Source organism: Coturnix japonica, chromosome 12, assembly GCF_054131305.1.
Source record: "Coturnix japonica strain WE chromosome 12, WE-NBRP24, whole genome shotgun sequence".
Taxonomy (NCBI): Eukaryota; Metazoa; Chordata; class Aves; order Galliformes; family Phasianidae; genus Coturnix; species Coturnix japonica.
Genome location: NC_140674.1, coordinates 10,685,763 through 10,709,899, shown reverse-complemented (window position 1 = coordinate 10,709,899; position 24,137 = coordinate 10,685,763). Strand labels below are relative to the sequence as shown.

The 24,137-nt window shown below is 38.1% G+C and overlaps 1 protein-coding gene across 3 annotated transcripts in view; it reads left to right on the top strand.

Annotated features, from left to right (window-relative positions):
* The window catches only part of SLC9A9 (solute carrier family 9 member A9), a 147,799-nt gene that overhangs the window by 5,717 nt on the left and 117,945 nt on the right, over positions 1-24,137 (top strand). For all 3 annotated transcript variants that reach the window (XM_085513024.1, XM_015871485.3, XM_085513025.1), the window contains exons 3-4: positions 3,374-3,451; positions 4,041-4,117. In XM_085513024.1, coding sequence (XP_085369150.1) covers positions 3,374-3,451; positions 4,041-4,117 — 155 coding nt within the window. The remainder of the gene's footprint in view (positions 1-3,373; positions 3,452-4,040; positions 4,118-24,137) is intronic.

Genomic DNA, 24,137 nt, shown 5'->3' with positions numbered 1-24,137 from the left:
CAAATGAAGCTATCTGCTGCAAGAAGACAGAAGTCATTTTCTGGCAGTTCTCACTCTTCTAAATCTAAATTGATCTAGTACATGTAGCCTCAAAATACCACTTTATCTGAACAGAGGAGCTGCAAGCCATTGCTCTAATTGTGTTCTGTCTCTTGTAAAGATACTGAAGTAGCACAGCTGCTGATGGAACAGTGAGCAATACATAGGCTTATTAAAATGTTATTTTCTTTTCCAGCTTGAAGCAGAACTCTGTTTATTGAAAGTTACCTGAAGTGTGGCGACTAAAAATTGTTCATTGTCACTGTCTGAGCCTGAAATTGAAGGCAAACCTGGACAGTGTACTGACAGCTGCATTCTGGCTGTGGCAGGGAAAAAAAAAGGACAAATGTTTCATGTATATAAAATAGTATTAGGTAAAGAACTCACTTTATGTGAACTCTGGATGGTTTTCCAGTTTCATGACACTTCAGTATTTGCAACAGCATTCAGAAAACAAAGAATGAGATAGAAAACAGAAAACTTTTCAGCTACACTGTTTTCAATGGCGTTTTGGTCTTTTTCTACCTCTCTTAGACTGTATCCATTCACTTAGGGGTAAAGTTGGTTTGCCTAGGTTTTACACTAATTGCCCTTTTTATGCTACACATTGACCCCACACCGGATCAGAAAAGGACAGGAAGACAGCTCTCTGCAGGTGGAGCTAGGTTGCTCTCTGTTAGTTTCTTGCTGAAGGACAATCCGAAAGCTTGCTACCAACTGGCAGAAATCAGTTTTCTCTATATGCAAGTAGAAACGCACCAGGAAAAAGTAAAGCTTTAAGTATTTCTTCTATGGAGGATAAAATGAGGCTGCATATACTCTAGGCCAAAATACTTACAAACACAATTTATAACAAAAAAAGATTATCATAAAGTACAAATGCAGGACAATCAGTTTAAATATTTCACCTTGTAGCTTTTGATAGATGATATACAGAGTTTCCACCTAACTGAAAGAGGAAATAATGAACCAGCTCTATGGCTCACATGTAATAATACAGTTTCTCTGAAATTAAAGAATTTAGTGTATTTTCTACTAGTTGAAATTTAAGCCTTGAGAACTTTGCAAAGAAAAGACAGCTACAGTGAAATGAGGAGAAAGCTACTTTGGCTACTGATCTGCAAATGAAGAATGTCTTATTGTTATTAGTAACAATCATGATTGTTACTCAGGTAACATTCACCTGACAGGCTGTGCAAACATGAGTTTTCTCTGAAGTTTTCCAGACTTTTGCCTGTCTTATGAAGCATTCTTGCTTTCTGAAGTATCAAAAGTAAATTTTACAATATTCTTTTTATCAATTAAAGATTTTGCCAATGTCACGAGATAAAATAAGCAGACTCAACTCAGAAAATAGCCATTGACATCTGGTGTCAAATCCATGGTCCAGGTATTGTAAACAAATTGGACCTCAGTCTATTTGCAGCACAGAAGCAAACAGTGTTAATAAGGGGAAAAAAACAAATACAACCTGCTGTATGCATTCACCGACATTTAGCCATTAGCCTGTGTACAACATTTGGCTAAGAGATTCTATCAGTGCTAATGCTTTTTTTCAAACAGAGACAAAGAACAGTGCTTTCAAGAGCTAAGGAGCTTTTTTTTTTTTTTTTTTTCCCTATTTGCTCACAGAGAAGATATATTGACCCAGTGTCCTTCTGACCATCTTAACTGTAGCTCTAAATAAAATTTATTACACTATTCATGAAAATCCAGCTGCTAGCAAATGGCTGTGAAGTTTCCAGTGATTGAATGATCTGAAGTAGACAGGCATTCTAATTTATGAGTGCATCTGATTCAATAAATTTCTGCGTGAGGTGATGAGGTTTCAGAGTCACCATAAATTACATAGCAAGTTCCACAATTAGTTCCAACTCACCAAATGACAAAAATAAAACCTTGGAATACAATTACTTCAGAGCCATTTGGGGACTTGTTTCGTAGGTAACTGCACATATTTGAAATGATACTGCCTGAGGAGTTTAAGTAACTTTAGAAGAAAACAATATCCTCACTCTGGAATTTTGGTGGACACTATTCTGTATATGGTTTTAGAGAGCCAGCATCACCACCAACTTGATACCATCTTCATAATGCTAGGTACTTTACCTCTCATTAAAATAGGACTTATATAACACCTTTAAAGAGTGGGAAATCCCCTCCTTATTCTTATCACGATATAGTACAATATCTTAGGGGGAAAAAAAGCTACAGAAATTTGCAGAAGCACTTTGTGTCTGGATGCTGATCCCACATATTTTGATGAGAACAACTCTGCTTCTTCACATAAAAATATTGAGACTGAGCTGGAGATTGAGTCATTGTTTCACTCCTAGGTGTAAGTCTTCTATAATGTTATGCCTTGACATATAGCAACGTTAGTATTACCTTCACTCTCAATTCACAAATACTTTCGTAATAAAATCAACAGAATATCTGAAAGCAGACAACAGCATTTTAAATTGAAACCTTCCTCTCCTAAAAACTTTTAATAGAGTTCAGTGTATGGTTTGATTACACATCCAAAAGACAAGATTGCTTGGGTGAAGTTTGAACCCCTGTTCTCTGTACAGAACTTCATTTCTTGGCTGTGGTTGAATTGGTCTAGGAAGCTCAGAAAACTGGGCCTCTTCAGAAGATTGCCTGTGTTTCCCAACTGCTTTTCTTTGTATTTTCTCTCTCTTTATTTCATGTGCCAAGGTGAATTGAGGTTATGAAAGATACGATCAAGTGAGCTCAGAGATAACTGGTCAGCATCACAAACAGTACTTCTGAACTATTCCTGCAGTGAATTACTCATACAGCAGCTTCAGCTTTACACTGAGGAGGTAGTACAAGAAATTCTTACTTCTTACAAAACAAAAGAGACAGAGGTTGTCTTGTCCCTCACACATAAAGAGGTTCCAGATGGATCTCAGGCAGACTGCACTCAGAGAGGACCTGGGAATGGGGTTGTCACTGCTCAGTAATCTGAGCATAACAAACTCTGCAATGGAGTATGAAGTGTTGCCTGCTGGTGTGCCAGGCAGTGGGACAGAGCAAGAATCACAAAGAGATCACCGCTGTACCTTCACCTAATTGAGCTTTTGAGGTTAAAAGGAACCCCCTTTTCCTGCAAAACAGATGAAAGATGTGTAGGCAACAGGACAGAGATAATGGCACAGTGGAAATGATGCTAGAGAAGCAATCAGCAGATTCCCACAGCCGATTTCCTTCTTTAAACATTCAATAGTATTTTACATATATGAGCAGTAAGGAACTACACATTAGTATGTAAAACAGAACCCAGAATAGCATTCTGGCTTCTTACCCTCTCTTTTGTCCTTTTTGGCAGATGACTTTTGATCCTTCTATCTTCTTCAATATTTTGCTGCCACCTATTATATTTCATGCTGGATATAGTTTAAAGAAGGTAAGTGCCTCTGTCTTAAACTATGGAAGTGGCTTAGTGTGAATGTTACCTTTTAGACCCTCCAGACCAATAACAGAGAAAAAAAGTCAGTTAACAATTATATTACACGGTAAGAACTTGACAGGAATGGTTAAAAAAATACAGCCTGCTCCCTGTCATTGTGCAAAGATTTGATTGTGCAGTTTGTAACTCGCAGATGTTGCTAGATTCAGAAGAGGCCACTTTGAATCCAGTAACACTACAAATAACACTACAGGTAGGCAGCAGCCTATCTCTTTTTTATACACTGAGTGATCAAAACTTTGTTTACTCAAGGAATAAGGTCATGATACAGTTTATATCAGACACTTTTACTGTGAACCTGAAGCATTTGGCCAGGCACATAAAAGAGAGGATTGCAAAGGCACTCCAAGAGACAAAAAAAAAAAATAAATAAATCATCTATAGCCCATACTATTTCATTTTATATCTATGGGCTGTAGCAAGAAAAATAGGAATAGCACTTCTAGATGCAACTCGGTTTTAATGTTCTTTTGCTGACTGTATTTCTTCTGTTTGTTTTTTTTTCCCCCCAAACTTTCCTCCCCAGAGACATTTCTTTCGTAACTTAGGATCAATTTTAACGTATGCATTTTTGGGAACTGCCATCTCCTGCATTGTCATAGGGTAAGTGAGTGCCTCCTACTATATTGCTGAAGTCATAATTAGTGATCTGATTTTATTTTTTAATAAAAAACTAAATTGTAAAGATAACTGCTCACACTGATCAATAGAAGTCATAATGTGTGTAATAGATAAAGTGATTATATGTCAGAGAATGCAGAGGAGACAAGACTGCTGGATAGCAAGAACTGTCTGAGGCACTTGGGTAGTTGTGTCCTGAACTTCTAATCTATGATTGATAGAAGCACGGCCTACTTTCTACAACCTTGTAACCTTAACCACCTCTCCTGAGAAAAGGAACCATTCTCTCATTTGAAATGTCATGCTTCTAACCAGAATTCATTCCATAGGAGAACAAGGCTCTAATAGAAAATGAAGGACTTCAAAGCTCAAAAGGGGATGGACAGAAACATAGCATATAATGTAAAATTACCGGAGTCACCTCTAAGGCTAAGTGAAGCCTTTTAATTGAAGGGCATGCTAAAAGTCTTATTATCACATCACGTGTGAATTGGATATGACTAAATAGTTTCTGCAGAAAAAGAGGAAGATAGAAGAACAGAGGGGCAAAAAAATCCTCTTTCATTTCCATACTTAAGTAAAATGTTTCTAATATTGTTGCAAAATTTGCTTGATTTACTAGTCACTATGGAGAGATATTTAATGCTAAAATACTTGGCCAGTTTTTATAGTTCACATTTTTTCTTTCCTCCTTTATATCTTTCAGTTCTTTCTTTTAAATGCTGAGTCTTAAATGATTTTGAAAAATCAAACCCACACTCACAGTTATATACAAACATATGAGAGGGATGGAAGGAGATACCAGGAGTTAACAAATACCACTCCAAATATGTTTGAGGACAAAAGAAACCACATGAGATTGGCTTTTCCACTGCAGCTTTGTGAAGTGGACACTTCTTACAACTTCTTTCTCAACAATAAGTAGCTTCCTCTGGCTTCATAACGTTATAAGACAGAACTGTAGGTATTGATATATTGATACACTGACATACTCTCAGTACACACAGGTTCATTTCTCATTATGTGTATGGAAACACACAGCTGAGGTGTTCAGCATGTTTCCTGTGCACTGCATGAGTGGGGATTTGACTTCTTTTTGTGCTTACAGTTTCCAGAGATATCTGGGTAGTTTGACAAACATACAGACATTTAATTGGGTTACAGGCATGTTCTGTATTGCTTTCTGACTGAAGCTTTCTGGAATATACTAGTGGAGTCAGCTGACGTGAAGCAGTATTGAGCTTAAAAATCTGATTATTCTTTCTCATCTGGGGGCTGTGGAAAGACTTTGCAGCTTGGAAACCATTCCGTGCTTCAGCAGAGCAAAACCAAAGAACACAGTACGGAACAGTAGGCTAAAGCCAAAAAAATGTTTGGCTCGTATCTACTGTACTGTGAGATTCTTCTGGATTTTAGAAACTGTTTCTGCAAGGAAAAATGGGGCCCCATTAAGGGCAGCAGAAAATATCTCTCTGTTACAGAGCAACCCATAAACCAAGCAAATACCTTTACAAAGATTATCTGCAGTTACACCACCTAAGCTGTCACCTTCCCAGTGGATCATTTCTGTATTAGTTCAGAATTACTTCATGTACAAGTAGTACTTTTTCCCTAATTTAAAAATTGTTTTCTACCACACACTCCTACCAAATAATACAGGTGTGATTTTCCTTCATGCACCACCTGTAAATATCAAATGCTTAGGCTCCTCACAGGCAAGAATAAAAGCTCTATTTGAGGTGCAAACAGAGGTGAGAGCAATTTGCCCCCTCTAGTGATAAAACATTTTGAAAATATTTCAGATGTCTGTCTTTAATAATTCCCATTAATATTTTGAAGCCTATGGCTGGAAATAATGAAAAATCTAATAACCAGACATTAATTTCATTTTAGTGATGTATATATATTTTGTGTACGTGTGTGAAAATACTGCTTGTGTTGGTAATGCTTTTCCTTTTTCCTTTCTTTTTTTTTCCTCTTTTTCTAAATGTGTGGGTTTTTTTGTTTGTTTTTTTTTTTTTTTCTTTTTTGCTACTTTCATGTCCCATTTGGAGTTAATGCAGGTATTTTCTTTCAGTCATCAGGCAGTACTATACCATTTTTTAATGACATGAGTATATTCATATGAGTAAATTCAATAGGCATTTGGACTAGAAATCATACTGTGCCTCTCCAGAGCTCTCCAGAGAAGGCAAAGTAACACTTAGGCCCAGCAGAAAAATATCTATTGTGCTAACTTGTGAGTGCGCAGCTCACTGCCCCAATGTGGTAGATTTGATTCTTTCATCAGTGTGTATCTAAAATAATTCTGCATGTGGAGTTGCAAGCTGTAATTCACAACTGCAGCTGCAAGAGGTAGTCCCTGCTCATCACTCTTTAAACAAAATGTTAAACAAATCCTAAAAAGGTTGGCAAAGTATCGGTTTAGAGTAGTTTGAAAGTATACACTCACTAGGATGGCTTGAGTGAGAGAATTCTGCAAAGGAAATGAAAAATGGAAGAGACTTACTTTTAGATGTAACTCTGAGTTCTAGCATTTCTAAAGCTATAATGTAATTAAAAACCATTTTGATTCAAATGACTTGTCAACTTGTGGACAACAAGCTGAGTTAAACCAAGATACTGATCTAAGATAGCGCTTCTCGGGTCACTAACATCCACTCGGAAATGAATGCTTCCAAGAGTACTCTAAAACATTCAAGAAAGCATTGCTGTGAGTTCAGTCTTAGTATTCCTAGCCATTCTATGATAAGCATCTGATGTTGTTTACTGAAGCAGAGTTGATCACGCAGAAAACAAAGTTCTTTCTCATAAACAGATGTGGTGAACAGCAGGGTGCAATTATTTCTGTCTTTCAGAAGAACCACTTAGCATACTAAAGATATTAAAAAACTCGCTTTAAAGGGAAATGTATGTGGCTGAGGAAGCCAAAAAGAAAAACGTAAGCCATGCATTCTTTTGGAAAAAGAGTAAATGGCATTTGTTGCCAAATAGGAAAAAGACCCGAGTCTAGATTTTTCCTCAAAAGAAACCTCTGTCTAAGGGCAAGAACTTATTTTTCTTGGCTTCTATTGCTGTTGTTTTATAAAGTTCCTTCTCAGTTGTACTGGAATTTTTTTACTGAAGAAATTAATACTTTTGCATAGATCTCCTCGTGTCTTCTTCCCTGATCTTCACAGATCATTAAAGAACTAACACCCAGTGTTGTCTCTAAATACCACCATTCCCCATTTCTCTAGCTGTAGACCACCCATACACCTCTTCAACCCAGCTTATTGGCTCCAACAGCATTTGGAATAGGAGATGGTTCAGAAACAGATTTCTAATTCAGCCTACATTATGCATCGCTGCAGGACACACGAAACTCCATAGCTTTACTAAATTGTAGGACATGGCTTACAGCAACTACACCGCTTTCTTCTGATCCAACACAAGCAATGACATGACCTCTGCTATATACATGTTCTGTCTCTAGCCTACCTCAGTCAGCCATTTTGTACTTTGAACTTCTCTGTCTTGTTTTCCTCTACATTCAGTTGTCTTACCCCCCTCTTCCCATATCCAACAACTAGCTTCCCAGACAGCATTTCTTTCTTCCCTTTTTCTTTAGAAATACAAATTCTACAATAATAAAATTACATTGTATGACAAAAGAAGGCAATGACAGCAACTTCTAACATGAGGCAGGCACTATAGAAAAATAGCAGGTAACAAAGAAAGAAAAGTAACTCACCCATTTCCAGAGCCAGCTCAAGAGAAATTCAATCTCTATCCAGAGAAATACTGCTCTCTTAGCTGCCAACCCTTAAATGAGGGTGAGGAGGGGTTCCACCCTTTCCAGTCATTCAGGTGCATTTGCCTGCACCTGAGCTCCCTGGGTTAACCACATCTTCTCACCTGCTGCTTAACCACTGGTTCAGGCTGTGACCTGGCAATTCCTGGCAATCCCTCTGCAATTGTTGAAGAGAAATGGTTAGAATTATTGTAGTTCCTGCTGCAGCAAGGACTTTGTGCATGCAGGTGGCTCTTGAAATGCTAATTAGTTTCTGCTCATAGGCAGCTCCATACCCTATGCAGAAAAATCATTCACTTCTTAAATACCCTGACTTGGCCCCTGCTTGCTCTTTGCACCACCACCTCTTCCAACCTAACAAGCCCTTTTGTGAAGATTAGCAGGAGCCAAAACAGATGTGTCACAACACCACAATCCCTGCTCTGTTTTGGCCTCCCTCTTACTGGGAGGATGAGTACCAATATCGGTTTTGTGGTACTTATGTGCATACCACATAATGCAAATTTAGAGCAGAATGACAGCACTAGTAAAAATAGTAAACAAACAAAAACAAAACAAAAAAACACAAGCAATTAACATCTCATTATCTGTATGAAGACAGTGACTAATAGTGAAACTCTGCAATAAGGATGTTCGGTCCTCTTGTAAACCATATTATCTTGCTTATGCAGTTGACCTCATTGATCATCAGGAAGTGGATACAGCTGACTGCAGTTCCTCTCCCTTCAAACAACATTCTGAGTGAAGCTGTTCCTCACCACTCTTTTATCACAGAATCTCAGAATAATTTAGGGTGGAACTGACCTCTGGACATCTCTGATCCAACCCGACCCCTCATGGGGAAACCTAAAGAAAAAGGAAAACCTGAAGGTTAGAACAAGATACTCTGACAATCCTCCGATCACATTTTAAATACCTCTCAGTATCCACCTCTGAAGAATGCCATTAGTAACCCAGTTCCAAGCCAGCATTCGTTACTTTGTGAGCCCAGCAGATGAGTGAGTTTTCCACCCACCATGCCCTTCCATGACAAGTGACTTGATTCAACCAGCTTTCAGTAATCTTATTAATGCTATTTTATCTGGTACATGCAGAAGCCCACAGTTAGCCCTGTACCTTACTTATTATGTAGAATCCAGAAAGCATAACATTATTACTCATTACCACAGTACTATGTAACCTCTCCCACTGGAATATTGTAAAATACCTTTCAAGAACAGACTGATTTCCATGAAGCAGGATACTTTATGCTCTTTAGATGTGGAAAGCACCTACTGGTTAAGGGATGGGACTGAGTGACAGAGAAGCCACATAACTCTGAAGGGCAATGCCCTGCTCCAGCCAGTGGCAGCCATGTGACTGATGCACAGCTGTGGGTATCTATCTGGAATGCCCTTCTCTGCCATCACCACACAGGTGACTCAGATCAACATGTGTAGTGGAAGAGAGAACAGCTGCAGTGAGGCCAGCATCAAAGTGCACTGCAACAGCCAGAGGGCTTACAAGTGTAGCTGGGTTACTATAGAACCTAATTTCCTGTCCAAATCCTAATCCCATTTTGGCACTTTTCCCAAACAATCCTCCAATATAGCCAGAATGCATTTGTTTGATCCTGAGTCAGCCATTCGGTGCAAGAGCCTTACTCATGGTTTTCATAATGCCCTGACTGATCCCAGCTTGCTGCTGAATTTGGTCACGTGCGTGATAGACAGCACGTTCAGCTGAACCTTCTGCACTCTTTTCCCTACTAAAGGTCAACAGCACTTACTTCCAAATGGCATCAAAGAGAAGGGAAAATAAAAAACAAATACACACACACAACTACCGTCAAAATTATAGTGAGAGAAAACAAAGAGAAACAGCAGATGGAGTATTTCCCGTTAGCATTCAGCTCTGCATCGAGAGCAATGTCACACAAGGCCAGCTTTCTCGTACCGTAATGCTGCAGCCTGGGCAGCAGGGGGCGGCCGCGCTCCGCCTGAGCCCCCGGCCGGCCCGAAAGCCGACCTCAAAACGCCGCTACCCCGCAGCCCGTTTTAATGCAAGCATTGGGGGCAGCTGTGCACGCTGTGGGTCTGATGTGCTGGATCCACACTCAGGAAGAGCCAGTAGCAGCTCGTGGTGGGACAGGTCAGCTCCCTCAGCCTGCATGGGCTGGGCCATTCACTGCTCTTCTCTCCAACTTGGAGTGCTGCTTGTGAGGGAAGGCTAAGAATCATCAAACACGTGTCAGCCTTTATGTGGTGCTTCAAACATTGATCCAAGGACTCCAAATAATTCCGCAAATTAAACAGTTCTGATGAACAGTTTTTAGTAAACTGGGGAATTTCTCAGCTAAAATGATTGGCTGTGACAGCTAATGTCAGAAAGCTCCGCAATCAGCCTGCTCTTCAGATTACTTTGCTTAGTTTTTAAAGTACTTCAAAGTAGAGACAAGGATTATGAAACAACAATCTGAGCATGTCACCAACAAAATTACATTAGTTTCAGTAACACTTGCAAGCTTGGAAGTGACTCAGAAGCCTGAACTAGTTGTCCCGTTGCACTTCTAGTAACAGGAATAGACTGCAAAACCTGATACAGTTCCAACCTTTCACTGGTAAATTGCAGCTTCATTAGTACTCTTGGCGAGGTGCAGGGGATTTTACATTACTGATCCTCTTGTTCGCCCCTCAAGTGTGTGACTGAAGCACTCTTTCGGGAGCAGTTTGTGGAAGTGAATGTTGTAAATATATTTCCTTTATAGGCAAACAGATGCTCCCTGTCTTTGGGGCTGTCAAACTGGCACACTCACAAATGAACAACTCAAAGATAAATGGGAAGAGAAGGTAGTGCTTAACCCTGCCAAATATTATCTAATTATAATTGTAAGCACGTGCATTTTGGCATTGTTTTCTCAGTGCATCGAGACATAAGAAGTTACTTCTACCTGCCCCCTGTGAACTTTATCAACTTGTATTTTCAGTAATGTGGATGGGGATTCTTATGTAATATTTATATATGACATACAACAAGGATGCTGTAAATATTTTTTGTTTTAATGAAAGAATAATCTATTAATGACATCCTGAGCTGATATGTAATCCATAATCATAAATACATAAAACGGTGCTTACCCGAGACTTTGTTCCTTCAAAGTATTCACCTTTGTTCCCTAGTGAAGGACAAACATTCCCACCAGCCTTCTCAAGTAATGTCACCCCTGGTTAAAGAGCTTTAGTGAGAGCTTCTCTGCTGAGGAGAAAAATATGCACACCATGAGGTTAGCTTGGCATGGCTGATAAACAAGGAGCTTCTAACTATACTGTTCAAAACCTTTTCAGCTCTGTGTTCTTCCTCTCATTATTCGGCCCTGGCCATGGGTGGCTTCAGCTTTAGAAGAACTAATTATTCAAACTCTGCCTATATGTTTCTGTTCAACAGCAGCTTCTAGATTCTGACCCCATTGTGCTGCAAGGATGAAAAACAGCTGGGACAGAGGGCTGAAAGCAAAGTTACACTTTTCAGAGTTGTGCCACACCTTGTGCTAACGAACCTGGTTTTACTGTCAAATCTCTTTATCTTGGAGCTACACTATGGGATATTTTTATTATTCAGAAACCTCAGATTCTATTCATTTGGTGATGCCTCATTGTGAAGAGCTGGAAGATGTGATCCAAATGTAAACTAAAAGCTGCACAATCCAAAGAAAACAAACTATGTTGTTTAATGAAGACCTTGTTTGAGGACTTATTTTATCTTTTGCTGCTTTTTTTATTAACATGGAAACACTGCCATGTTATTCAGCCAACATCCCTGCAGGAATGCTGTCTTATTCTTTTTTTTTCTGTAGCAGTACTATATAAGCCCATGTCTTGAGGGAAGTTTTAACAGTGTGGTGCCAAGATGCCATGCAGATATATTTGTGCATTCATACCTACTTTTCTGCAGGGGTTTCTGCTTTTAAAGTGTGTCAGAGTTACTTTCCCCTCTTTCTCTTCCTTCTTTGATCTCTTTGATCATTGCATGTTTATGACAATTTTAATTTTCTCTTGACAGACGATATAAAAAGCCTCCTGTATGATTTTCAGTCGATAAAATTGCCTTTAGGATGCCTTTCTCTTTTTTTAGCATTGGTCGTTGTCACTCAAACAAATGCTGGGCAGGCCGATGATTTTTCAAGTGTAGCGAGAAAGACTATAAGGAGGGTGCCTGGAGGCAGATTTTACCACTTAGAAGCATGTAGTCACACACCATGGTGTTAGCTTGCTTCGGGTAGGGAGTGGAGTGAAAGCTGAACATCAAAGTGCAGAGGAAATGTAAAATCCTTAGTGCCGTGATTTCTCCTTTCATCTGTGCTTTTCCTTCTGGTAAGGTGGTGCAGACAACTGCCTTTCTATGCCACCAAATAGATTCAAGCTTCAGTGAATATAAATGAAGCTTCTGGGTATGTTTGGGTTGTTTTTCCCCCTTTCTTTTTTTTATCCTTTGGAAGTTCTAACTCACTAAAATTACTTTGAGTTTGAAAATATTGTCAGTCAGCAGAAGCGGGTACAAATTCCAGCAAAACAAGGCTATTCTTTAGGCTGGAGCTGCAAGAAGTTGAGGGAGAGCAGGAAAAGCTGGGAAAAAATCCATCTGTAGGGACTCCTTAGGCTGAGTCAAAGCCACGTGCTTTATGACAGCAACAGAGTGACTTGTGGGCCAGAGGCTTCCATGCAGAACCCCGCCCATCCTTTTGAGTCTGCAGTCATCCCAAATGCAGTCAGCTGAAAAGTTTCCAAAGAAGTGGCAATCAAAATGTGCTGAAGTTACACTTACAGCTCTCTTTATGGATTCAGACTGGGAGCTGGGAACATCCCAGAGCCAAGCTCATGTTTTCTGAAGCAGAAGGGCACTGCAAGACAAGTATGCCCACTGCTTTAGTTTCAAGCCCAGAAAACAACATTTGCTTTGAGCAAGGTTTTGACTGGACAAAATGCTTGGATAGGATTTGGACAGCAGGGGGTGGCAAAGTGCAGTTCATACACAGACTCTGGAAAGTGGTCGGAGCTGCTGATCCCACCCTGGATGCAGCCTCATGCGGCTTCATGAGACTGGGTGGGTATTTAACATTCATTTCCAGTCTTCAGGCATCTTCATCTATCAGACAGGATCAAGATTTATTCTCCGATCTCTTATCATTAGTGCTTAACTGCAGACAGCTCTGCTGCACTCTTCTGTCTTTTTTTTTATATTCGACTCAGTTTTTACTGTACATTCATTTAATGGAAAAAAAAAACCATTATCATCATTATTTCCATGTGCAACACAAACTTCTGTTAACTTCAGTAGGTGTCTGACAAGTGCAAGTAGTTCTGTAAAGTCTCTAACCCTTTCAGTGTTCCAAAACATGGACCAGTGGTTTTACTGCAGGAGAAATCATCATGAAAAAGAAGAACGAGGGCATTGTGCCTGTGCAGAAAACACTGAAGTGTAATTAAAAATAAAAATAATTGAAACAACAGCAACAAAACCAATATTTAAGTTAGCATAAAAAGGATTCCAGGCTGAAGGAGGTAGAGATCTTAAGGGCACCTTATAAAGTTTTGTCTATAAATTCTAAAATTACTTGTTAACTTAATTATGTGGCACTATGCCAACAGGCAACCTAGAACAGCTCATTTCTTTATTTCTGAAGTGCTTCTCACTTCTGTGAATAGTTTCAAAAGACCTGAGTGTCTGTAGAGGTCCTGCCTGCTTTAGGAAAGAGTTCTTTAATGTGATACGAGCAGTATTTTACACACTGCTGTTCAGCCTATGGTACACTCAGCTACTGGCAATGGTTCTGAGTAATCCATTGTCCATATGAGATTGACAAGACAAAAGAAAAAAAAAAAGTATTTCTGCAACTTACAATTTACAATGAAGACTAATCAGATGTTCTGTAAAATGGTCCTAGTGCATAAAAAACGTTTGACTACAGCTGCTGTATAACAATATCAAGAACAAAAGTTACCATAGTTTTTAGTAGGCAGTGCTCAGTGATGTAATGTCAGTGTCCTCCCAAGAAGGGAATGTTCAGTCTGGCTCATTTAGGACTGTAATCATTTTCTCTCTGATCTCTAAAGTCATAAAATGAACATGGAGGCAGAGAAATTACAGCAAGAAAAGAGCTATTAGACCATATATTATAGCTCATTATTCCCTCCCTAAAAGGCTACACAGCCGTATATTCATGGGTGCTTTGTCCAGTACACATAAAAACCTGGGAGCATGGAAATAATGAAAGAACAATCCTAGTGTGCAGAAATGTCAGTTCTTTACTCTTCTCTTTGATCCATCTATAGGATGAAGCAAAGCTGTAATTGCTGCCATTATGGGGAACAAATCTATTTGCATTTCTACAGCTCTGCAGCTCCAGCTGTGAATGTCTAATCAATCCTATTGCTGGAAAAATATTTTCCAGCCTGTTGTCAAGTCTGTGTCTGATTGTAGCACGTTACCACATGGATGCTTTACTCCACCCATGTCCTGGCCCACATCAGTGGCTGTGGTGTGAATTTTTGGAGCCGATGCTGATGTGTGTGAAATAATGTATTTCATACAGCAGTGGTAGTGCTTCAGTAACTACTCCTTCTACCTTTAATAGAATACTGTGTAACATAGCCTTCAGGGCTATTTGTGCTCCTGAAAGAGCTGTAAAGCTGATCGATGTCCTGAATATGCACGTATACAAATCTCTCATCACACTTTTGTAGGAATAGTGGCATTTGCCCCAGTGTCCTTATCAGCCTATGCCATAATAATTACATTGCATATTTCTCACCCAGCCTTCTCCTGCAGTTTCGATGGCAGGCTTTGTTTCTCATTCCCTGTTCTACACGGTACTATAGGAATGGTGAGCACTATGCAACGTCTGCTCCGTTCTGATGCAAATGCAGCAGCACAGTGTGAGTGACAAGCATTTATAAATCTAACCTGAATCTGACTAACTTGCACTTACTCTTCTCTCAGTTGGTAGCTTTCTGCTTTCTTCACAAACCTGGAAACTTAATGTCAGTTTAAGTTTAGCATACCGTTTTTGTGTCTGATATCCTTTTTCTTGTCATCCAGAACATAAGTGCTTTAACTTGGCTAAAGGTTAAAAGTAACTGTGGGAAAAGGGGGTGGCCAGAGCTGGACAGAATTGACACACTGTCGAACTGCTCATGTGAGCAATGGGCACTGTAGAGGTGAGGACAGATCATTCATTATACCTAAGTCACAGCTCTGCTTGCGCCTTTATAGCCCTCAGTCCAACTGCAGGAGCCCTAATATGCCAGGTGAAGGGAAAACATCATGCAGTCTGTCAGTTATAGACATAATGGGGAAAAAAATAATGTAATTTCCAGTGAAGTAAGCAGCTTGCACTGACAGGGGGAGTAGAGTTCACTTTCCTCTGTTTCACTCTACATTAATTTATTTTTTGTAGTTGCTGTGTCTTGTAAAGAATTGTATCACAGGGATTTGGTTTGCTGATACGCAAATGTTCATGATTCATCTGATGGAACTGTTCTTACCTAGAAGAGAAAGGGAGACTCTCTGAGCTCTCTAATTACTCAAAGATCAGTAAAATATTTTAAAAATCATTGAGAGATGTCTGGAGCATACAATCATGCCTACTGAATAGCAGTTTAGGTCCCCTGATATTCATTAAGTTACTCTGCATTTACACCCTATGGACAGGAATTGGGGAATTGGCTTCTAGTGACATTCAGTCTGAGCAAGTGAAAGGGGGATACACAGCCGATTTTTAGTGTTATTTTCAGTTAATCCCACATGCTTGCCATATTCATCTCACTAATCTCATTTAGCTTGATATTCCATGTGGGTTAGGCAAAAATTCTTTCTCTGCTGGTGTGATGTTTTACATACACACTTAAGGTACTACTTCCAATGTGATCCATTGTGACTGTGTTAGAGCTGTCCCAAAGTTAAAATATTTTATGCAAATATCTCCAACGTTTCTCATCAGACCCATTTATTCTTCATATATTTACAAAGTACATTTCCTATGTGAAAGCAGCCAATACCTCACAACTGCATTTCCATTTAATCAATTTAATTATTATTCATTTGCCTCACCCAGGAAACATTTAAAGCAATTTTCTACTTAACTATTTCTACTAAAAGCTACAGGAGTTGCTTTAGATTTTAAAGACTGTTTTATCTTGTCCCATAGAATGGTGAATTTTATTTGTTAGTTAAACAAGATGCACAACCATTATGAAGACCCTACAGTGGAAGTAGTGCATCCCTCTTGGGATCCATCCAGTCAGTTGGTCCTAAAGATGTTACTTCTACAAACTGCTCAGATATTCTGTTGGAAAACTCCTTTATATAGCTGACTGTTGTGCCTGTTTAAGTCTTCTTAATCAGATTTCAGTGCTAGTAAAATAAAGCACAATTATTTACAAGTTTATTCTGCCTTCAGGGGAAAGAAAATGAGAAACTGAAGAGGGAGTGAAGTAGATTTATTGTAAAGCCTCATTCATATATCCTACAGGATCTTATAGGTTTATATCCTACAAAACAAAATGAATAGGCAATAATTTCCACCCACTGACATTTACCAGCAATAACTAACCACATTTCCTGCCAATCTCTAAGCTGTGGCTGGACAAGTCCAGTGTCTGCAAAGCATTGAGTTTTACTAGAAATAATCAGCATCTACTTGTGAATGCACAAATGAGTTCTTCTGTGGGAAGCTCAGTGTTGTGGTTTAACTGGGCAAGCAGATGAATGCCATATAGCCATTAGCTCATTCCTCCCCTCCCAGTAGCACAGGGACAGAACCAGAAAAAAAAAATAATAAAAATTAACTGGCATAAATTCACTCCCTGTGGCTACCTAAGGAATAGGAACTGGAATGGGCTGTGAACCTGGAAGAAGTCTTTATGGCTTTCTTGTTACTCAGTACTGACTCTTCCCTGTTTCTGTGCTCCTCAGATACAGTAGCTCACCGAGGCACAGATTCATAACTGCAGATTCAGACTCTTTATAGAAAACTGATACTGGTCAAATTTATTTTTTTTACACTTCAAAAGCCTCAAACCTATTATGAGCTTTTTAAAAAATACATCATAACAACAGTAGGCATCTTTGGGACTCTGTGACTATGTTCTACTGCATTAAAACAGCATTTTTATCCAATGCACCAATTAAGAATAGCAGTGTAATAAGGAGGGAACTTACTTGCAACAAGTTGCAGCATTCTGAAACTCACTGCGTGCTGACTCATTCTGAATTATTTCAGGACAAACATATTCGCCCTGAAAAGTTATTTACTAGCCTGTAAGTTTCCTATTCCTGAATATTTTTCACTCTGATTTCATGTCACACTAGACATATCTGTTGATCTATTGCTTAATTAAAGTCTTTTTCTTTGAATAAGCACAGTTCACACTTTGTAAGTGAACATCATTGCACATCATATCCCAGAGAATAGAACCTAGCCTGCACACAAGAAATCTTGACATTCTCTTCCTTCCTTGTCTACTATAGCAAGGATGCTGGCTTAGCCACCAGAGAAAATCTTTGGTCATAAACTTCTGTTAATTTCTAATTTCATCTGTATCTCATATTCCCTATTCCAGACAAAATGGGTTTGATTCACATGTGGAAAGCTGTAGATACAGACCCCACTGAGAGCATGAAATAGGCATAGGGAAGTCAGTGTAACACTAAGTACCAATTTAAAATGTCTTGGAGCAAAGGCGAATATAGCTTAAATGTAGTACAAACATGAGCATGCAGCTACTACCCAAACAAGGTCTTTTCTAGCCTCTCTACAGTTTCACTTTTTCATTCTGTTTTAAAAGTAAAACCAGTTGGGACTGATGGGTTTCTTTTTGTGTCTGCACACTTACAGAGTTTCTCTGATTTTAGATATCTAATGTTTGGGTTTCAGTTATTAAAGAGTAAATGAAATAACCCTAACTTGGAAACATGAAGTTCAAAGATCATACTCGTATATATTCCTTTTTATATGAGACACTGAATGAAACACAGGTAGATAAATACCTGAAAACTCTCAAAATTAGCAAGGTTCATGTCTGTGCTAAAAGCATTCATTTGTTTTATCTAAAAGTGTATTTTACATTTGAAAACTACACAGTTAATTATGTGTTCATCTACAATACCCAACAGTCTGCATGTAAGGTATGAGTTCTTTTTTTTGTACTTCAGCACTTTTATTAGTGTTTGGCTGAGGTAGTCCAATAAAAATGCTAAAATGATTTCAAACATATTTCTTTGTAGTTCATTTCATGTCCTGTTCTACAACAGGGTATTCTCTAATCTAATTTACATTATACTGAAATCACAATGTGATCATAATTATCTTTGATAGCAATGCAAGCTTATTTAATAAAGGGAATATGAGGTACCTACTGAAACTGGTCCTTGCAAACATAAGATCATTCTATGTTGATGGGAAATATTAAATCAAAATATTTTCACATTTTAAACGTAGCATTCTTCAAACGTGAGCCAAAAATATGGCTGTTTCAGAGTTTCTTTTGATTTTCAGTCTGAATTTTTAGGATAGCAGCTAATTTACTCATGCATTAGTTCAGAGTGAATAGTAAACAGAAACATGTCTGTCTTCTATGCAGACTGATAACATTTTAATAGTGTTTCAGTACTTGGAAGAAAATGCAAGGCACTGATTATCACCCTCTTGACTCAGCACTTTCCTCAGAATGTCTGTTGAATTGAGTTTTTTAATTCCTTTTAATCACAGAATCATTGAGGTCCATCGGTTTTGGAAACTTTCCCTCAACAGGTCTTTCTACTAACATTCTTAGTTGACTTGAAATGTATTTCTGAAAGTAGGATTTTGTTGTTACCTGGAGTTCTGAAGAAATCTCAATTAAAAGTTTCTTGACAGAGGGAACATTTTTGAGGTAAAAAAGAAAACGCAAAATGATCCTCATTTATTTCCTCTGTCAATATAATAATGATAGGACATTTGAAGCTGAACAAAGGTGCAGAAAATAGATACAAACTTCTGCTCTTAGTCCATAGCTAATCTGTGATACTTACTGCTATCAGACATTGCTAAAGCCATGGATTTAGCAGAGTCTTTAATAAAATCAGACATTTATATTGATAATGAGATGGGATTAGAGGTCTTCACATCTTAGAATATAAAGAACCCACTCATCTGTGGACCAGAAAGAAACTTCTTTTATAGAAAGGAGTTTCATGATTGTCCGTTAAGAGGTTTTCTTGAACTTAGGAAATCTCTTGAATGTTTTGACCAAGCTATATTCTTTAGCATATGAACATCTCCTGGTGTAGAGTGAAATGTTCATTCTTTGACTGTTATAATAATGATAATCATTGAAATTATTAACTGGTGAACTAAATCACTGCTGTCCAAATGAATTAGCCAATTCAGTAGTGAATCTCATTTACCTAACACTCCTACTGCTCGTTCAATATGTGTCAATAGTTCCACAGTCATCATTAAATCATGATGTTTTCAACTCCTATAGCTATCAATAATTTTTTATTATCTCTTCTGCAAACTAGGTATTGTCAGTCCTCTTCTCATATAGAGGTCTCTTAGTGCTGTTAATATTTTTCTCAAAATTTAATCAGGATTTATATAACAGCTATTTTTGGATTTCTATAATCATTTTCCATTATGGTTTCTGGAAAATCTTACCTCTCATTTTCTACATTCATAATGATACCTGTCTCAAAATATGCATGTAATATTGTTCGTTACCCAGTATTTATTGTAAGGTTTCTTAATAAATAACAATGAGTTAAGTAAATTTTGATGTAATGTTTAAATCTTTGTAGTGCAATAAAATATTCAGTGGTAGTATATATTGGATGCAGTACAGCTGACAGTGTTTCATGGCTCATTTACCCGAGTAATTATGAGATTGTAGTCATCACTCAAAGACCAAGTGCAGCTTTTTCATTGCAAAGACATTCAGGTTTAATGGCTCTGATCTAAATGGAACTCAGGAACAGAGGGATCTTGGAGTTGTGCTATACTCATTAAAAGAATATTTAAAAAGCATTAAATAATATTGTGCAGTTGTAAACTCTGTTGGATTGGTGGGTAAGATTTTAATGCAAAATACTAACTAAAGGACTGCTTGAAATCCTGTATGAAAAAGAGTGAACATTGTGGGGAGCTTTTAAACAAACAAACAAGCAAATTGGAATCCTGTTTATAAAGTTTCCAGCTATGTTCAGTGACAACTGACTTTTCAGCTCACTTAGGCACACATCCCACCTGGAAACCACTGCAAAGGGGGTATAAAACTTGAAGTAAATATTACTGCAGTGCAACCCTTCTTACTCCCATCCACCTAAGTCCTACCTCTAAGGCACATTTCTCTCCACTAGGCCTCCCTAACAAAACTCTGATTTAAGAAGGAAATAAGGGATTATATGATTACTTGCATGTTAGTCTTACATGTTAGATATCACTAAGCAAAAGCTCTTCTGACACCATCTAATGCCTGGTTAGGAGCACAGCTGTGCTCATTTGAACAGTTTCTCTCAGGTCTACAGATACTAAATATCATCAGCTGAGCTGTCATTGTGCCTCAGGTAACTAGGTATGCAGAGGATTAGTAAAGCCCATTTCTCTTCTGTTTTTCCAATCCTACCTGTGTGATTTATACAGAACACTTTAAGGCAAATTTACTGTTGGTTTACAGTTACATGAGACACTTCAGTGAAGTTTACTTGATTTCTTAGCAGATGATTTATTGAAGAAAAGGTAGCGTAATAACTTTTCTAGTGACAAAACTGATTTAGAAGATGACAAAAAGAAGAATGTATTGGTGCATACTGTATTTTGAAACAGTGAATCACCATTGCCAAAACAATGGTGAGAAGAATTCCACTGTACAGTAAAAGCTGTAGGAATAGAATGATCAGACTGAAGAAATGAATATTTCTTTTTCATCCCTACTCTTTATGTTTCACAGTACACAATTTAAATCCTGACTTTTTTCGTTGCTGTTGCAGTATCAGTCAATCACTACCTTCATACACAAGCAGGAATAAAAATCTTTGTTCTCTTTTTTTCATATTACTGACTTATTAATATTGCTATTCATTGTGAAAAGAAAGCAGCGCCACTCCTCAGGTTTTTATTCATCTTTCACTTGCATGATTACAATCTGCAGCTATGTTTGACTGGCTTCAAGCTACAAGCTAATCATATCTAGATAGAGTAAGGTTCTTTGGGGAGATAAAATATGAGATGAAAAATTCTCTGTAGATTAGAAAGCATACTTGGCAAGAAAGATTTAAATTACAAATCTCAGTCAAACTACATAGCACAACTGCACATGCATTTTCAATCTAGAATTATGCTTTTTAAACTTTTAACACAATAAAAACTTCCAGTAGTGATGTTCAGCAGGGATGCTACAATAAATAAAACAGAAAGAAAAAAAAATAGAAGACAACTGCTGATAAAGTCATCAGGCAGATGGGTCTACATGTATTGAGGATATGGCATGTATTTTGTGCACCTTCATTTAATGGCTTCTGTTACATTCTAATTATGTTTCCTGCAGCTTTAAACTGAGAATAGAGTCTTGTGGAACTGATAGGTTTTCCCTTTAGCTTGTGTATGAGGATACAGTTTCTTATTAAAGAAGAAACATTCTAAATACCAACCCACCAATCTGTATGTGCACAGGCACTGCGATGCCACTTTCTGCTGCTGGGGATTTAGTCAGGTTCAAGGCTCAGCACAGGTTTTCTCTCCTGACTGCAGCATTCAGGCACATTTTTACCATTAGCAATTTGTAGGATTTATTTCAGCTTGTATTTGCCTCACCTCACACGTACCTAAGCTACCTTGTGCTAACAAAAAACCCCAAACCTATACTTTTGCATAGCAGGCTGAGTCACAGCTCAGAGACTGTACTGCTTCTCACAGTCTGTCTCTGGAAATATAAGCAAGCAAAATACTGACTTAAATTTTGTGTGCTTATGTTGTACAAATCATCTGCTGCATCGATGGGACATTATTTGGTAGTTGCTCCTGTTTTTTCCCTTCTTTCTTTATCTGGATCTTTGTGATTCTATGTTCTATATGTACCTGACAGTAGTAAGGGTGAACTGCTTTTACCACAATATTAACAGTTTGACAGTGATTCTGTTGAAGGTTTGCGTCTGAACTAGCAACCATTGCTTTTGTGCTTTCTAAGTGAAGATAGAAACTCAGATGGAAACAATGTATTTGCTCTTAGAAGATCAAAATGGATAAAACTAGCGGTGTGACAAGGTTCTTAGTCAGTGTCAATCTGCCTGTCATTGTCACATTGTTCTCTAGTTTGCCTGCTGTTCATGCATATGTTGTCCATCTCACAGTGGTCTTGCATTCCCAGAAATGCTGGTAACTTGAGCTGCTATTTGTCAGCTGCATTTAGGTATGATAAAGCCGTCTGTTATGTGTTTAGTTATCAGGTATGCTGCTTATTGACACATTTCTTATATAGCCTTTCCTGTCCACTCATATGGCTCAACTCTTGCCAAACATTCATTTTTCCTGCCTTGGTGACTCCAGTATATTTTTTCTCATGCCATCCTTGATGTAATCTGACCCCATTTGTCCCTATTCACAATGCCTCTGTTAAAATTGTTTTCTCAGCTCCCTGACAGCTTTAAATCTTTCCTACAGCCTCCCTGTTCTATTCTATGTCAAACACACCCTGCTGGCTTTTACTGTAAAACCACAAATAATTTCATATTTACTAGCTGTGTGTTGGACAGATGTTTTAATATTCAGAACTTCCAGAGCTTCCCCAAAACCCCTAAAGCAATTTCAGTATCGTTTTTCATGATTTCTTAAAACCAGCTGTTGCTAAAAGAAACTCTTGCAAACAAATAGTTATGTGCAGCTTTTTTCTGAGCATTTAAATAGTTTTTGAGTGGTCATTACTCTGTAAAATGCTTAGGAGAGGGCTCTTTTCGTCCTCTACATTTAAACAGCAGCTGGTCTAGAATGTCCCAGTCCCGGACTAGACTGCCTTGAGAGCGGCTCTGTACATAAGCTCTCTGTAAACGTCCGGCAGTACCCAGCCAGCCAATGCACTCTACTTTCTCCATTCTTGAAGACACAGCAAAAAAAGTCTTGTAGTAACTGAACTGTAGCAATAAAAAACAACCAACCATACAAAAATAACCAACTGGACTCTAACAAACATATTATTTCCTCCTTATACACACAGGCAGGCTAGACACTCAGAACCAGAAATGCCATGCAGAATTGCTGTTCTGGTTCTTCAGTAACTGTTATTTACTTCGATTTTTTTTATTATTATTATTATTTTTTTTTAAGTCTGAAGTTTTTTTGTGTGTGTTCTCCTGAGATCTCATGTGATCTACTTATTTATTCACACCAGAAATACTTGTAACGAAAGCTCAGTTTCCCAGAAAGTGATTCTGACTTCAAGTCAAATATTTATATGGTGTTTCCTCTAACTGTGGAATGACAGCATTGGATGTAGCATATTTTAGAGCTGAGGCACTTTGTACTTGCCAGTCATGCATAATTTGGAAAATTCTGAATTCTCCTGTGTTTCATTTACATTTCTGTTTTTTCCCTTTTCTGTTAAATGGCAAAAAATACAAGTTCTGGCTTGATGTGATACTCCCCATGCTTTCAAATAATAGTGTGTTGGGTGCAGAAAATGTTGGGTCTCCTACAGCCAAGTTTTTTTCTTCCTTTATTAATATTCCTTTTTTATTCCTTTATTAATATTCCAAATCATTGACCAAATCAGTTATTCACAAATACTTTTTGCAGCACTGAACCACCAGAGTCTAACTAAGAAGTCTTCAGAGACCATTCATTACTATTCAGTTTACACACCTTTCTTTCTGAACTATTTTTCTAATCATCCAGTTACAGTTCATACAAGGTATTTGATTAATTTGCATATTTATTCATGATAAGGGGGCAGGGCAACCCAAAATAAATTCCCTGCTAAATAATGGTTGTACATTTTTCCTTTAATATATTTCTAGATCCAAAACAGATCTAGACAAAGAACACTTTGTCACCTAGCAAAATCCACATCTTCAAACTACCCAAACAAAGCTGAAGGAATAGAGGAGAAAATAATTAGACATCAGTGTCCCATGCTCAGACTTTCCCTTACCCAAGATGATGACTGAGGTAATTTGTTACCACATCTAACTTACATATTCATGCAC